At 40.5% G+C, this 15,316-nt stretch overlaps 1 protein-coding gene and 1 long non-coding RNA gene across 2 annotated transcripts in view; both read left to right on the top strand.

The window, feature by feature from the left end:
• The window catches only part of LOC117959977, a 19,740-nt gene extending 4,424 nt beyond the window's left edge, over positions 1 to 15,316 (top strand). Inside the window, exon 3 of the long non-coding RNA XR_004660048.1 lies at positions 15,067 to 15,316. This is a non-coding gene — a long non-coding RNA (uncharacterized LOC117959977). The remainder of the gene's footprint in view (positions 1 to 15,066) is intronic.
• Positions 7,299 to 15,309, top strand: erlec1 (endoplasmic reticulum lectin 1). Its single transcript, XM_034897384.1, has 14 exons — positions 7,299 to 7,634; positions 7,779 to 7,883; positions 9,048 to 9,128; positions 9,289 to 9,366; positions 9,456 to 9,519; positions 9,647 to 9,693; positions 9,807 to 10,030; positions 10,343 to 10,484; positions 10,940 to 11,101; positions 11,193 to 11,252; positions 11,695 to 11,819; positions 11,906 to 11,983; positions 12,101 to 12,176; positions 14,559 to 15,309. Exons 1-14 carry the CDS (start codon positions 7,497 to 7,499, stop codon positions 14,628 to 14,630), a joined length of 1,452 nt encoding a protein of 483 aa, XP_034753275.1. The 5' UTR covers positions 7,299 to 7,496; the 3' UTR covers positions 14,631 to 15,309.

The following is a 15,316-nucleotide window of genomic DNA, read 5'->3' as shown; positions in this document are numbered from 1 at the left end:
TCTCCTTTATCTTTCCATTTGTGTGCATCCATGTCCCAGAAATGCCTGTTACTACCCTAGCTCTGGGGAGTCATTCCCCAGAGTCCTTATGTTCTTTTTCCCTCAGCATGTTTCCTTGGATCAGGGAGGCTACAAAGTCATGGTTGCAGCTGTTGCTGTGGTCCTGCTACACGTCCTCCGATGTCCTGTTACATCCTGCTACGCTCTGCTGTGTCCTACTACATCCTGCTGTTCCGCGGAATGCTGTGCAGTGCCCGGCCATGCCATGAACTACTACAAAATACTATTTTTAATCACTCAACCATTATCTTTTATTGCGACTGTTATTGCCACTCTTCATTTCAACCCCACCCAGCCCATCAGACTCTGCCTACCAACAGCCTGGGTCTGTCCGAGGTTTCTTCCCAAAAGGGAGTTTTTCCTCGCCACTGTCGTTTGCTCTGTAGGGAACTTCCAGAACTTTTGTATACTTAAAATAAAGGACCCAACAGTTTTAGTAATTTAAAGAGTGTGGTCTAGACCTACTCCATCTGTAAAGTGTCTCGAGATGACTCTTGTTTAATAAAATTTAATTGAATTTAAATTGAATTTATATTACATATACAATGTCTTTTAGATTATTCATTCGTGTTTTCATGCAAGATTTGCTTGTGATCTCCCTGAAAAAAATAGGCAAGGCGCCAATACAATGGCTCCAGATTGGCTCCATGTCACAGCGTGTGCTGTATGAACAGCACAATTGCTTAGAATTGGCACTGGTGTGCAGTAAAATATAAACTGCACAAATAACAAAAAGGAGTAGGGCTGTGGTTCATAATTGTCATGCAACCTTGGTCTGGTCTGTTTAACAAAGTAACATTCATTACACAATTACAATTAATTATGATTAAATAAAATAAAAAAATGTCCTCAGTTGTGTCTCACATGTATCTTTACCCTGTCATGTGCTACTTCAGTATACACCTAACAAGTATTACTAGGACCACTAGAGATGAACATTTAATATCTTCAATCCATTATGGACACAACAATACAGGCTACAGTCATGTACTAGGAAATACTAGTCTTGTTTTAATTATTTAGCCATTACTTATATACAATATTGCCATTGACAAGCAATTTTGAAAAGGCAAGGTTTGTGCCTTGTCTAAAGACTCTAACTTATACACATTGACTATGTGATGCTGTGCGCAAAGGTCATCTTTTGACAGCGCTGAGATCAGGAAAAGGTCAGACTCCTTGTGCCATTTGGAAAAGAGGCAGTGTGATACCAACCTGCCAATATAATTTCAGCATGTCTTTTTCATCTGACCATACATTGTTTACTAAATAGTTTGCTGTGGCTGTCTGAATGCTGGCAAACTGATGTTACGGATGAAGTTTGAAAAACTTCGGAGGCTGAAAAGAAAAGAGGAGGTGCAGTGTTGAATGACAATGAAGTGTAAATAGCACTGCAGCTTAACTGAAAATGAAACATAGCGTTTCTGTGTTTTGGTGTTGAACAGACACTAAGTTAGAAAGTAAGTAAACACCGCATATGGTGAGACAGAAAGAAGATTCATCGAAGCTGTTTTGCTTTTGGGCCCCTTGGGGCAGACCTTGAATATTTTACAAACAAACATTGGCACAGTGTGAGACTGTATAATATTGGTACTTTTATTTTAACAAAGCCAAATACACATGAATTTGATAATATACAGAATGATGTGCATTATGGACATGTTTTTGTCAAGTTATTTTTTTGTCAGGAAATGAGCCTAAAAATTGAATCAAGCAAAGTCACTCCCTTAACTTGCAGTAGATTTAAAGAACATTAGAACTAAGTATAATAGATGAGAATAATCTGCGTACTTATCCATCCATCTTTGTCCGCTGCTCTGGGGTCGGGACGCGGGGGTAGCAGCTCCGGCAGGGGACCCCAAACTTCCGTTTCCTGTGTCACGTTAACCAGCTCCGACTGGAGGATCTCGAGGTGTTTCCAGGCCAGGTCGGAGATATGATCCCTCTACCTAGTCCAGAGTCTTCCCTGAGGCCTCCTCCCAGCCTCGTGTTAAATGATTACTTATTGGCTGGATTATTTTGTGACATGCATACAAAGACATACAGTTCATTAAATGTGAAACCAGCCAAAGAAGCAAATATTATCTACATGAGGTGTTCACAGTTAGAGGAACTTGACTGGACAAGACTTGACAGAGCCAGGACTCCTCCTCACATTTTACAGTTGTATGTATAGACTGAAAGACAGGGTAGCAGCGGACGGAAGCCGAGCCCATCTGACAATGGGTGGCACGCCTTGGCAAGGTCAGCACCTAAGTTAAATTAAACAAAAGAAGCTTTTGTCTTCCCATGTATTTTATGTTCAGGGTAAGTTCAGACAATGAAGTTATGCTGCATTAGTTGATTGGCATCAGCTGTTTCATTCATGTTTCAAAATCACTGGCTCATTCGTCAGCTGTTCGGGTCTACGCTGACAAGCTGACTAGTCATGTCCAATCATACGTGTACGCCGTTGTGTGTATGTGATGTTATTTAAGGTTAGGTTAAGTTGGTTCAATCATTTACGTTTACTTTTGCGCTTTTGCTGCTTTGTACATTTAAGTGTCTATTTTGTTGCAGCTTGTTTTTCATGATCTTTAAATACTTATATTTTGATACATGAAATCCACATGCAGAAGATTTCATTCTTTGTATTAGACTTTTGCCTTTGTGTGTGGTAGTGTGTTCACACATGAAATGAAAGTAGCCATCGTTTTTCACATACCTCAGCCAATTTAACTCCTCTCTGGTCCAAATTGGTGCCAAAGAGATCTTGTGAATGCTTTCAAATGATGATGGATTGTGTAGAGTTTCTTTGCATCAATAAGCAGCAAGTCAAATATAAATGACTCAGCAAATGCAGTAGCCTGCATACTGTACTTCTCATGGGCAAGAGAACGAACTGTTAAGAAAGAAACGATCTGTGAATAGCTCATGTGGGTTTTTGACAGTTCAATGATCTTCCTTGGATACTCATTTAGAGGAAACAGTAAAAGATACAGCATATGTGTCATTTGTTCGTAGCAGACGGGGCTGAACTGTTTCCATTTTAGCAATCACCAACATTCATTATAGTGTTGTAGTTGAGCCTAATATTTGTGTTTTGTTTTTTAAATCTTTTTCACTGTTATCGGTCTTACTTTCTAATCCTGCTCAGTCAATTCTGTCGAGTGCTGATATTGATCAAATATCCACAGAATCTCAATTTCCTTTCTCCGCCCAGTCTGCCAAGGGCTCTGCTCCTCACCTAGCAGTATTTATGCCATTCACTCTCAAACTGTGAAGAACCACTAAATGACATTCACTCTCAAAGTCTCCCTAGCGTCCATAAGCTCTTCTGGCTTATGCACACTGCTTAGGATGTATTTTCAAGAAGTTAACCCACTTTCGGTTCTTGCTTATAGACAAAAAATACTTCTGGAGTTTCAATGACTTTTGTATTCTAGCATGTAGCGTCTGTGAAACAGCTTAAAGCCTCAGACAATGCATACAGCATTTACACAAACATCCATGGTTACCTTTGAGAATGGTCATGGTCAGATGGGTTGCTTTATAAAGCTGTAACTGGAAGTTTCCCAAAACTGGGAGATTTTTAGAAGAAAAAACAGGCTATGAATACAACACATCTCATCTAAATAACCAAGAGTTTATTGTAGTTAATCTCTTGGTTTGTATTGGGTCAAACACCCAATCGTACATCCTAGACATATTATAACCTTAACATTTGATAGAAAAAGGATACATAGGATTATAGGAAACTTTGATTAATACTGTATACATGTAATTGCGGGCTCTGTGCCATTATGACGCATTCAGGGACTCAGGGGTGTTGAGTCTCCACTGACCCTTCTGTGATATTGTCACATAAGAGCTGAGCCTCAATCACAGGCAAATATAGCTAGGACTATAGTCCTGTGAATGGCTGGAGCCTATCCAGATCCATCCAAACAAAAATACTCTCTCATTATCATCTCTGCAGGGATGTGGAGAGAAGCCCTCTGATCCACTGGCATGGTTTGGAATCCATTTCTTTCATGTTTCACCAACTTCTTGTTTTGCTTTTTGCATCATTTATTCCAGTAGCAGCGCCTTACAAGAGACACTTAGCCAATAACGGTGTTTTATTTGGACTCAAACACAACAGGTGCATGATTGACAACTGTGTACATGCAGCGGAGACAGGATTAGAAACATTTGCTGAAGCTTGCTTTAACATAAATATGGGGAAGCATGTTCTGACACTTCAGTCCTTAAGCTGGTAAACACAGGCTGCAGTTTGTTGAAGATCATTCAAAACGGTTAAATCTTTGAGGCTGTTGGTGTTTTCATCCCTTCAACAAAACCAGTACACACATTAAGTCTGTATGGTGTGGGCAGCAGAAAAAAGGCCATGATGTCAGTGAAACATAATTCATAATTTGACACGCTGAATGAACTTTGAGTCCAAAGGGAAACCTATATAAATTGCAAAAGAAATGCATGTGCAAATGCTTCACCCAAATCAATAATGAATGTCATTAGGAAAATCCAGCACAAGTGACAATATTGATCTGATGTCTGACATATGTGTTTTTTGGGTGACAGCTTAGCAGATATCTTAATCTCGCTCGAGATCTTCAAATGCCAAGATTCATTTCTCGCCGCTCCCTTTGGAATGATGTTATTATGGTTGGGGAGATGACAGTTGTGTCAATTATGCATAAGGTGAGGATGTATGAAAGGAATCTATGCAAATCAAGTTCACCCAGTGGATGGCAGTGAAATAAATGAAAATGCTCATTTCAAAGTGGTGAATTCAGGTAAGTTTGAGTCAGGCTCCCGCAAAAGTCTGTGAACAACTAGCGAGGAAGAGACACTTGAGAAGTTTTGGCTCATTTTAGCTGCTGTATCTCAACTACCAATCTAGGTCTCACAACACAGATAGTTTTCAACTCTTTGTGCTAAGCTGACCTAATTAACTGCATGTTACAGCTTCATGTTTATCATACAGACGTGACATCCTATGACATTTACAACATACTTTACTTCGACTTTTTGTTCATCAAGTTTTTACAGAATACTATGTTACAACTTTTTTTCAACATACAATACTCTACTAGGACTTTTGGGATATTTTTACGACGTACTTTTCCAATATTTTTTATGGCAATTTTAATGATACAGGATCACACTATGACTTTTTTTAGGAATTTGTTACAACATACTGTACTATGACTTTTTTAATGAAGTTTTTAGAACACACTATATTATGAATTTGTTATGAAATTATTACCACGTTCCATGAAATTTTAATGACATACTGAACTATGACTTTTTTTAAATATCATATTATATATTATATATTCATATTTATCATTCATACATATTAAAGTCAAGTCAAGAAGTACACAATTCTATGGAATAGGAGAGAAATATGATCATTCCCACCTCTCTTGTTTATCAGATAAACAAGAGACCAAAACAGACAATGCTGTAAGAATACATCATAATTCAAAGGAAAAATAATAGTTACCATGGAAACAAATCTCTATCTATCTATCCATCTATCTATCTATCTATCTATAACAGATAATATATGTACACATGCAGGCTACACATACATGCATTCACATGTCTTGTGTCTGTGTACTGTTTTAGACAGGTGTGAGTAGAAGATGTATGTATGTGAGCAGCAGAGGGGAGTGGTTGTAGAGGATGGATAATCTAGTGGGATGTTCTCTATCTTGTATCCTTTCTTGTTTCTCCAGATCCCTTTCTCCTCCATATCCTCTAACTCTTTGTCCTAGAATCTCTGCTAAAGTCTCTCTGTCTTGCTGCCTGTGTTGCACATTCTCATATCAACAGCTCCACCAACAGGTGGAAAAATGCTTGTCTGCAGGTTCACACTCCACACATCAAAGGCGCTCTCTACATTTTTCCCCTAACAGTAAAATACAACACCACATATGGTCAAGGTCCATGCTTCAAAATTCCTGTTTACTGAGAGCTGTTTTCATGTTGCATGTAACATAACATCAAGAGAATGTCAGTAAATCAGCTCCTCAACGTGATCTATTGTACTTTGTACCTTCATACTGCCCTTCATCTTCAGTTATGCATGTGGTCCTTATAATAATAATTGTGAGACTCCCTAAAACATCAGCTCCATGTCTTCAGCACACTGACACAATTAAACTTCCAAATCCATCCACTGGGAGGCAGAGATGAGGCACACTGCCCATGTTATGTGCATACTTGACATACATGATCTGGAAACCTCTCAAGCATTTCAACTCAAAAGGAGGCAAATGCTTTGGGCGAGCTGTAGTGTGCGCTTGAAAACAGCTTCATGAGTTTTCTGCTATTCTCAGCAGCTTAGCTGGACAAGATAAGGGCCTCTAAAAAGATCTCTGAAATACTTACAGACCTGCTATTGATCAGAGGTCATGGTGCTTTGACTATGGCCCTTTTGTGAAACAGTCCAATACCATCAATGTCTTGCATTTTGGAGATCTACATTTATTTTAAAATATATAATAGTTCTGTTCACCTTCACTACCATTTCCAATCATATTCCTATGCCCTCATGCCAGATAAAATGTGGAATGGCATTCTGTTCAGACTTTACAACGATTTTAAGTTATACTGTACTGTATTTACTTTATTTTAACATCCAGTTTTTCAAAGTTACCTTTATGAATTGAAAAATCATTTGATTCCGCAAATTGTATGTCTTTCCCCAACATTTAGACAGGCATATGTTTGTGTTTTAGAAAATGTAGAGGTCTTCACTGAAATTGAAAATGATTTGTGGTTATTGTGAATGTTGGCTGTTGAAAATGTCAATGATGTAGCAAAGATTTAAAATATTGCAAGAAATAGTTCATTGTATGCATAGTAAAGCTGAAAAGTCATTGTTAGTCACATAATTAATAAAGAGTGAATATAAAATGAGCAATATATATTATTCCTAGGGGACACGCTGGACTTAGGCAGGTTATATGAAGATGTTTTGCGCCATATTTGAATTGAACCAGCAATTGGCCAAGGCTGTTAGAAAAAGCGGTACAAAACAATAATATATTACAACTGTGGTTTATTAAAAAGTTGGACTTCAATTTTTTAATCATAGTTTAATCATAGACTGTTAAAATGTAGCCTACAGTCTGTAGGTTTACTTAGTTGTTTCTTTGTTTCAATACTCGGTGTCGCCACCAGAGGGGGCTGCTGTTATTTCAGCCCACCGCACAGGCGGAACCTGAGGCGGAACACGACGTGGCAAACAGTTCACTTCCTGTATTTTGTGCCGTATTGACATCCATCTGCAGTCATATCTTACGTCTGTCAAAACCAGACTTCCTCGGACTTGGAAGTAGCGTTTAATACTCAACTCAGGCCGCTGTTAGTGTGTGGTGAGCGGACTGTTCTCTTACATGAGGAGCGGGCTGTAAGAGCTCAGCAGCCGGACAGGAGAGATTATGGCTGGGCTGCTGGTGGTGCTTCTCGGGGGGCTGTTGGAGGTCTGCAGCGGCGTCTCAACAAACAGAGGGGGGTATCCCTCCTTTACAGACGAAATCCCGTTCAAAATCACCTGGCCTGGCGCTGAATTCACGCTGGTATGTCTCCTCCTTTAGTAACACTATTGTTTTAGGGGAGTATATTTACTAAAAGAGTCGGGGAGATGTTACTGCCAACTGTGTAGTTTCCTCTTTCCTTCACCAGCGACGTTAGAGTAACAGACGTTTGTCTTTGGATTTCAGCCAGCTTCAGGGGTACTTTACAAGGAAGATGACTTTGTCATCATGACAACAACAGAGAAGGAGAAGTATAAATGTCTCCTGCCTTCCCTGGTATCTGGAGATGAGGTAAGCCAAGTTTTCTTTTTGTTGCTTACACAGATACTAGTTCAAGACTTAATGGCACAAGCATCAGGCAAAGCAGCTTCAATCCATCCAACTGGGTAAATCCAAGGCTGTCTATAAGCAGTGGTTTACGTCTCCTACTCAGTTATCTTCAAGTATGCATACAATCAATGGCATGTCATGTTACAAAAGATGGTGTGACACACTCTGCTCCTTCATTCTTTAAACATTTCTGAAAGGTGAACAAATTGGAATACACTGCAGAGATGGGCATTCTGTACACAGACAAGCCTATATCTTCCATTAAATTACATGCAGTCTGTGTCATATCTTTGTAGTTTTTGATATCATGCATATCTGCAACTTTGTTGTTTGACTGTCAAAAAACGGATCTGCATGATGTGCAGCAAGATTCTACATTGTACAAATATGACATATCACATCCCCAGAAGAATAGTGTCGCTGTTGATGGTAATGTCTATTTAAAAAAAAAAAATCCTGCCTCACAGCCATACTGATTTTACTTTTACAAGAGAGTTTTAATACTCTCCGTTGTCTGTTTTATGATTTATGTATGATTTGTCACCGGGCGGGACAGGGGGACAGAAATGGGGATGAATGGCACAAACACCACACAAACAGACACAATAGAGAAGGGACCATACCTGTGAGAGAAAGGGGGGGGGGGGGGGACAACAGAAAACAACAGAGGAAAAGAACAATTGCTCAATTGCAAAGCAACAAAACCTGCAAGAGAACTGGGATGGGGACTTGGGGCGGAGAAAGAAAAACATCGACAAAAGAATGAAAAAAGAGACAGCCAGCCAAACATCTGCAATAAACAGCTGATATAAGAAAACGACTGAGGGGAAAATAAAAAGGAGAAACAATCAAGCAAAATAAATAACACTATATAACCATGAGAAGAATAATACCAATAGATTTAATTCTATATGACTTAATGAAAAGCATAAAGAGTAGTTCTTCTAGATGATAACCATGGACAACCTAAATTGTTGTTTGTGTGTGTGTAATGTCTATTTATTTCAGTTGAATTCTAATCTATGTTAAGCGATTTTTCAGTTTTTAATTGTTCTTGTGTTCACTGGCACTGCTTCCCATTCTGCCTTATCTCTCTTTCGCTCCTAATGCATTTGTTTGATTTAGGATGATGACAAGGAGTACAGTGGGCCTAGTCCGGGGGAACTGCTGGAGCCACTATTCAAACGCAGCAGCTGCTCCTACAGGGTGAGACCTCCCAAGTTTCACTTTTATTTCCATCTAATTTCCCCACTGCTCTCAGAGGAAACTGTGTTTAGAAGATGTTCACGCTACATTAACAGAGCATAACTAAACGCTGTCGCTGAGAGTGACCTCTAAACATGCTCTTGGCTTGCCAACATTGCAGATTGAGTCATACTGGACATATGAAGTGTGCCATGGGAAGCATATAAGACAGTTTCATGAGGAGAAGGAGACTGGCCAGGTCAGTGTTTTGAGAGGGTAAAATCGTGCAAAAATGAGAACCACACTTAGCGCAGTGTGTACTGAAGGTATATGTGTGTGTTTCCATAGAAGGTTAGTGTTCAAGAGTACTTCCTGGGGAATATGGCACAGAAGAGCCAGCCAACAGAGACGGGTGAGTTTATTTGTGTATGTCATCTTACGGTATATCTTATGATATATATAGATTTAATACAAATATAGTTAATTAGTGTATTAGTCTTTTACTTATTATGCTAAAGGTAAATTATCATTGTCTTCAGATAAAGTTGAGGAGGCAGAAAATGTCAAATCAGCAACTGAAATTGATGTAAGTATAATAGTGAAACTTAACTATAAACAACTATATTTGCCAGGCTAGCTGTCAATTTTCAGATGTGTTGTGTCTGTTCTGTTTTCGTCACACGTTCCACTTGTGTCCAGGTGCCCTCTAAGAATATAGAAGGCCAGCTGACTCCCTACTTCTCACTGGAGATGGGAAATGGGACCCCTTGTGTGCTGAAACAGAACGAGGCTCGCTCCACGTCTGTGCTGTACGTCTGTCATCCGGAGGCCAAGCACGAGATCTTGTCTGTTGCTGAGGTCACTACCTGTGAATATGAGGTGGTGGTGTTGACACCGCTGCTTTGCCCACACCCAAAATACAGGTAGATCTGCCAGAAGTAATTACATTGTGGCCGGGTTAGCTCAGTTGGTAGAGCAGGCGCACATATATAGAGGTTTAACTCCAACCTGCGGCCCTTTGTTGCATGTTATTCCCCCTCTCTCTCCCCTTTCATGTCTTCAGCTACCCTTTGGAATTAAAGGCCTAAAATGCCCAAAGAAATCATCTCTTAAAGAAAAAGAAACTGTTAATTTAAAATATCGTACTCAAAGTAATACGTCTCGCTAGTAACGGCATGTGTATGTCCGCTGTGTCAGGGTTCCTCTGAAATGCATTTTCCAAATATTCCTTGCAGGTTCAAGTCCTCCCCGGTTAACGCCATCTTCTGCCAGGCTCTGGCGGGCTCCCCTTTGCGGCCTCTGCGCCTCGCCCAGCTGGACAAGGAGCAAGAGGAGCATCTTAAACCACCTTTCAGCTCCCCCTCCGAAACCAGAGAGGTGAGACAGAAATGACACATGGGGGGAAAAACGGGGACTGCACGTTCCATCTACTGTGTGTATCAGCAGGAGGATGGATACAGCATAGTAATGCAATGTTTTCTGTGGCAATACTGCATTGATACACAAACGCCAAGGATTAATCTTTTATTATATATGTGTTGGTCAGTTTGTCTGCTTGACAATTCCCTTTTGCAGCAATAAAATGGAAGTGAGATGAATAAACAGAGAAATGTTATCTTTTTACATTAAACAAGAAAAATGTTGACAAAGTTTCCTTTAAGGGACATCATTTCAAATTGGGGAAAATGTATAGTTGGTAAAAAGCTAAAAAATTGAAAGATAGATGTTTAGAATTGCAGTAATATTGTATCATGACATAAGCATCGTGATGACGTATCATAATGGGATTCCCACCCCTACCTGGCTCATTCACACCTTTTGACGTGTTACAGGAGGACACATCCCCAGTGAGGGAGGAGGCCTTCACCTCCACCCACAAGCCCATGACTGTTGGAGGGCAGTCTCAGGTCACTGTCGGCACCACTCACATCTCTCGCTTGACGGATGACCAGCTGATCAGGGAGTTCCTCAGCGGCTCGTACTGCCTGCATGGGGTGAGGCATGCTCCATCTATAAAGGCCCTGGGCAATGTTTAATAATCCATTCAGTGACACATAATCATCTTAATGTGTGTGTGTATTCCAGGGGGTCGGGTGGTGGAAATATGAATTCTGTTACGGAAAGCATGTCCATCAGTACCATGAGGTAAGAGTCCATCCACGCTAGTGGGAGTGTGTCTGTGTGGGAGGATGGGTGATTAATGGGGAATATCAACAAAAACAACAAAAAAGGAAATGTACTTCTAGTATCTGTTTAAGCTATTACATTTTTGTTATTTTTCTTTATCACATACAATAAAGAAAAGTAGGTAAGTTGAGAATCTGGAGCTGAGGAACTTTTGCCACCTTCCTTGATAAAAGACTTGAATGATTTCAAGTCATCATTTCTCAAAATAGGTGGCGAGTCATTTTCCGCTTTGATTATTTTATGAAGTAATTGTTTTAGCTCTACTTCCACCAATGTAAAGGTTAGTTTACAGAAAATGTATAATTGTGTTATATTGTGTTGTATTTTAACTGTGTATGGAAGATTGTTGTGTACATTAGATTGCACTTGTACAGTGAATAAATGTGCCTTGGTGCCCCAGGATAAAGAGCAAGGAAAGAACACGGTGGTGGTCGGGAACTGGAACGCCATGGAGCACGCTGAGTGGGCCAAGAAGAACGTCGCCCGATCCTACCAGCTCAAAGAGGAGGGAGGGCAGAAAGTCAAGTAGGTCATTTGAAGCCTAACCTGAACAAAAATAAAACCGAGATGATGTTGATTCATATCCTCTTATTGTCTCTGCTCCATGACAGGTTGGTTTCCCACTTCTATGGCCACGGAGATATGTGTGATCTGACAGGGAAGCCCAGACAGGTCATCGTCAAGCTTAAGTGAGTGAGACCGTAGCACCGGTTCAGGGCCACAGCCCTGGGTCAACACACAAGTTAAGACAATACCCCGATGTTTCCCAGTTGATTCACTCATCTCATTGCTCTTCTCTCTGTCAGATGTAAGGAGTCAGAGTCTCCCCATGCGGTCACTGTCTATATGCTGGAGCCTCAGACCTGTCAGTACATCCTTGGGGTAAGTTCTCTACTTACCAATGAGTCACCGTCACTGAAAAAGAAACACATGCTTAATAGCCGTGTATCAGGTTATCGCTGAACCTTAGCTAGTGTGGTAACCCCAGCTTAAAGGTGCTGTAAGTAGGAATGTGAAGATCCAGGATTTAGCCAAAGAATTTCAACATCAACAACTTCTCTTTGTCACCTCCCCCCCCCCCCTTCTGCTAAAGCCCAATCAGTCTCCTAAGCCCCTCCCCCCACGAGGAAGAATAATTGCGTGCCTGAGCAGTGATTGACACGCAGTTAGACACCCCCCACGCACTACAGGCTGTAGGTGGTGCCAGAGGAACCAGTTTTTTTTTTTTTTTTTTTAATGACCTGCTTCATCTAGCACTATATATATACAGTGAGGAAAAATTTGAACACCCTGCTATTTTGCAAGTTCTCCCACTTAGAAATCATGGAGAGACATAATCTAAAAAAAAGAAATCCAGAAATCACAATGTATGATTTTTTTTAACTATTTATTTGTATGATACAGCTGCAAATAAGTATTTGAACACCTGTCTATCAGCAACAATTATGACCCTCAAAGACCTGTAAGTCTGGCTTCAAAATGTCCACCTCCACTCCGTTTATTATCCTAAATTAGATGCACCTGTTTTCAGGTCGTTAGCTGCATAAACACACCTGTCAATCCCATACAATCAGTAAGAATCCAACTACTAACATGGCCAAGACCAAAGAGCTGTCCAAAAGACACTAGAGACTAAATTGTATACCTCCACAAGCCTGGAAAGGGCTACGGGGAAATTGCCAAGCAGCTTGGTGAAAATAAGTTCCACTGTTGGAGCGATTATTAGAAAATGGAAGAAGCTAAAGATGACTGTCAATCTCCCTCGGACTGGGGCTCCATGCAAGATCTCACCTCGTGGGGTCTCAATGATCCTAAGAAAGGTGAGAAATCAGCCCAGAACTACAGTGGAGGAGCTGGTCAATATCCTGAAAAAAGCTGGGACCACCGTTTCCAAGGTTACTGTTGGTAATACACTAAGACGTCATGGTTTGAAATCATGCATGGCACGGAAGGTTCCCCTAATTAAACCAGCACATGTCAAGGCCCGTCTTAAGTTTGCCAATGACCATTTGGATGATCCAGAGGAGTCATGGGAGAAAGTCATGTGGTCAGATGAGACCAAAATAGAACTTTTTGGTCATAATTCCACTAACCGTGTTTGGAGGAAGAAGAATGATGAAGACAATCCCAAGAACACCATCCCTACTGTGAAGCATGGGGGTGGTAGCATCATGCTATGGGGTTGTTTTTCTACACATGGGACGGGGCCACTGCACTGTATAAAGGAGAGGAGGACCGGGGCCATGTATTGCGAGATTTTGGGGAACAACCTCCTTCCCTCAGTTAGAGCATTGAAGATGGGTCGAGGCTGGGTCTTCCAACATGACAATGACCCAAAGCACACAGCCAGGAGAACCAAGGAGTGGCTCTGTAATAAGCACATCAAGGTTCTGGTGTGGCCTAGCCAGTCTCCAGACCTAAACCCAATAGAGAATCTTTGGAGGGAGCTCAAACTCTGTTTCTCTCAACGACAGCCCAGAAACCTGACTGATCTAGAGAAGTTCTGTGTGGAGGAGTGGGCCAAAATCCCTTCTGCAGTGTGTGCAACCCTGGTGAAAAACTACAGGAAACGTTTGACCTCTGGAATTGTAAACAAAGGCTACTGTACCAAATATTAACATTGATTTTCTCAGGTGTTCAAATACTTATTTGCAGCTGTATCATACAAATAGTTAAAAAATCATACATTATGATTTCTGGATTTTTATTTTTAGATTATGTCACTCACAGTAGACATGCACCTACGATGACAATTTCAGATCCCTCCAAGATTTCTAAGTGGGAGAAAATAGCAGGGTGTACTACTTATTTTTTCTCACTGTTAGTCTTCTGAGTCTTACCTACTGCATCTTTAAATCCAATATGTGGGTGGTTAGGCAAACCTAACTTGCTTTTATTTAAAATGTTATTTTATTAAAATGCATTGTACTTTCTCCAGTATTTTATTCATTTGTTTTAATACTTGTTTCTCCAATACTGTTATCGGTTCATAAAAATGCTATCGTTGTAGTTTATGGTATAGAAATTATTCGGGTCCCAAAAAGGGCATGACAAAAGAAAGTTGCTTAAGCAGTTCTCAAGTCTGTGGGTCTATCAAGTAGTTTTTTAAACTAAATAACAATGAATGGCAAGAATTGCCTTGGAAATTAAATAAAGGGAGGAAGTCTAGTTCTAATAATACTGACTTTGTGCAGACATGAGGTCAGCCCAGATGATTGGCTGCACGTTCGAGTTGAGTAACATTTGTTTTGTTTTTTTCCCTAGGTTGAGTCTCCGGTTATATGCAGGATTCTTGACACTGCTGATGAACATGGACTTCTGTCAATCGCCAGCTAAATTAATAAGGATCATATGACAGCAATGGGCCATGAAGGACAGAAAGAGGACCGACCGAGAGAGGTGGACATAGAAAACATTTATCATAAAACAGAAGCCTGTTTGTTGGAGGGAGATAGATGCCCATGACACTGCGCCTAAAAAGCCAAAATGGAGGTTAAACGGAGGTTAAACTTGATCCTGGGGCTGGACTTTGCATAGCCTAGGAGCACAGCCTCAGCTCACGCCCTGATGTGTGCAGTGGGCAATGCTACATCCCAACTTAATCCAGCAGTGAAAACTGTGAATTTGCTCCAATGCTCCACTCCAGAAGGCAGTGGGTTTATTGCCTGTACTCCATATCTATGCTTCACCTTGTGTTGATTATTTGCAAGCAAAGGAGTGATGAATCAGGGGATTTGTGCGTGTGCGTGTGCGTGCGTGTGTGTGTGTGGAGATTTACAGAGTGAGAGAGTGTAATTTATGCATTAGAGAGTGCTGTGGAATTAAAATCAAAAGTGAGTGGTTTATTAAAATGTTCTATAGGTTTGTTGGATGTACTGAATGTCTTTGGGTTCTTGAAAGAAGAATTCTGTGATTTTATAAATATATGCACGTTGGAATCCTGATTACTGCTGTATCACAGGGATGCAAACCAATGCATTTGCAGCAAAGAATACAACTAAAACATGAAACCTCATTGAAAA

Source organism: Etheostoma cragini, chromosome 17, assembly GCF_013103735.1.
Source record: "Etheostoma cragini isolate CJK2018 chromosome 17, CSU_Ecrag_1.0, whole genome shotgun sequence".
In the NCBI taxonomy this organism is placed as follows: Eukaryota; Metazoa; Chordata; class Actinopteri; order Perciformes; family Percidae; genus Etheostoma; species Etheostoma cragini.
Note: the sequence above shows the minus strand (reverse complement) of the source record. Positions and strands in the feature narration are given on the sequence as shown.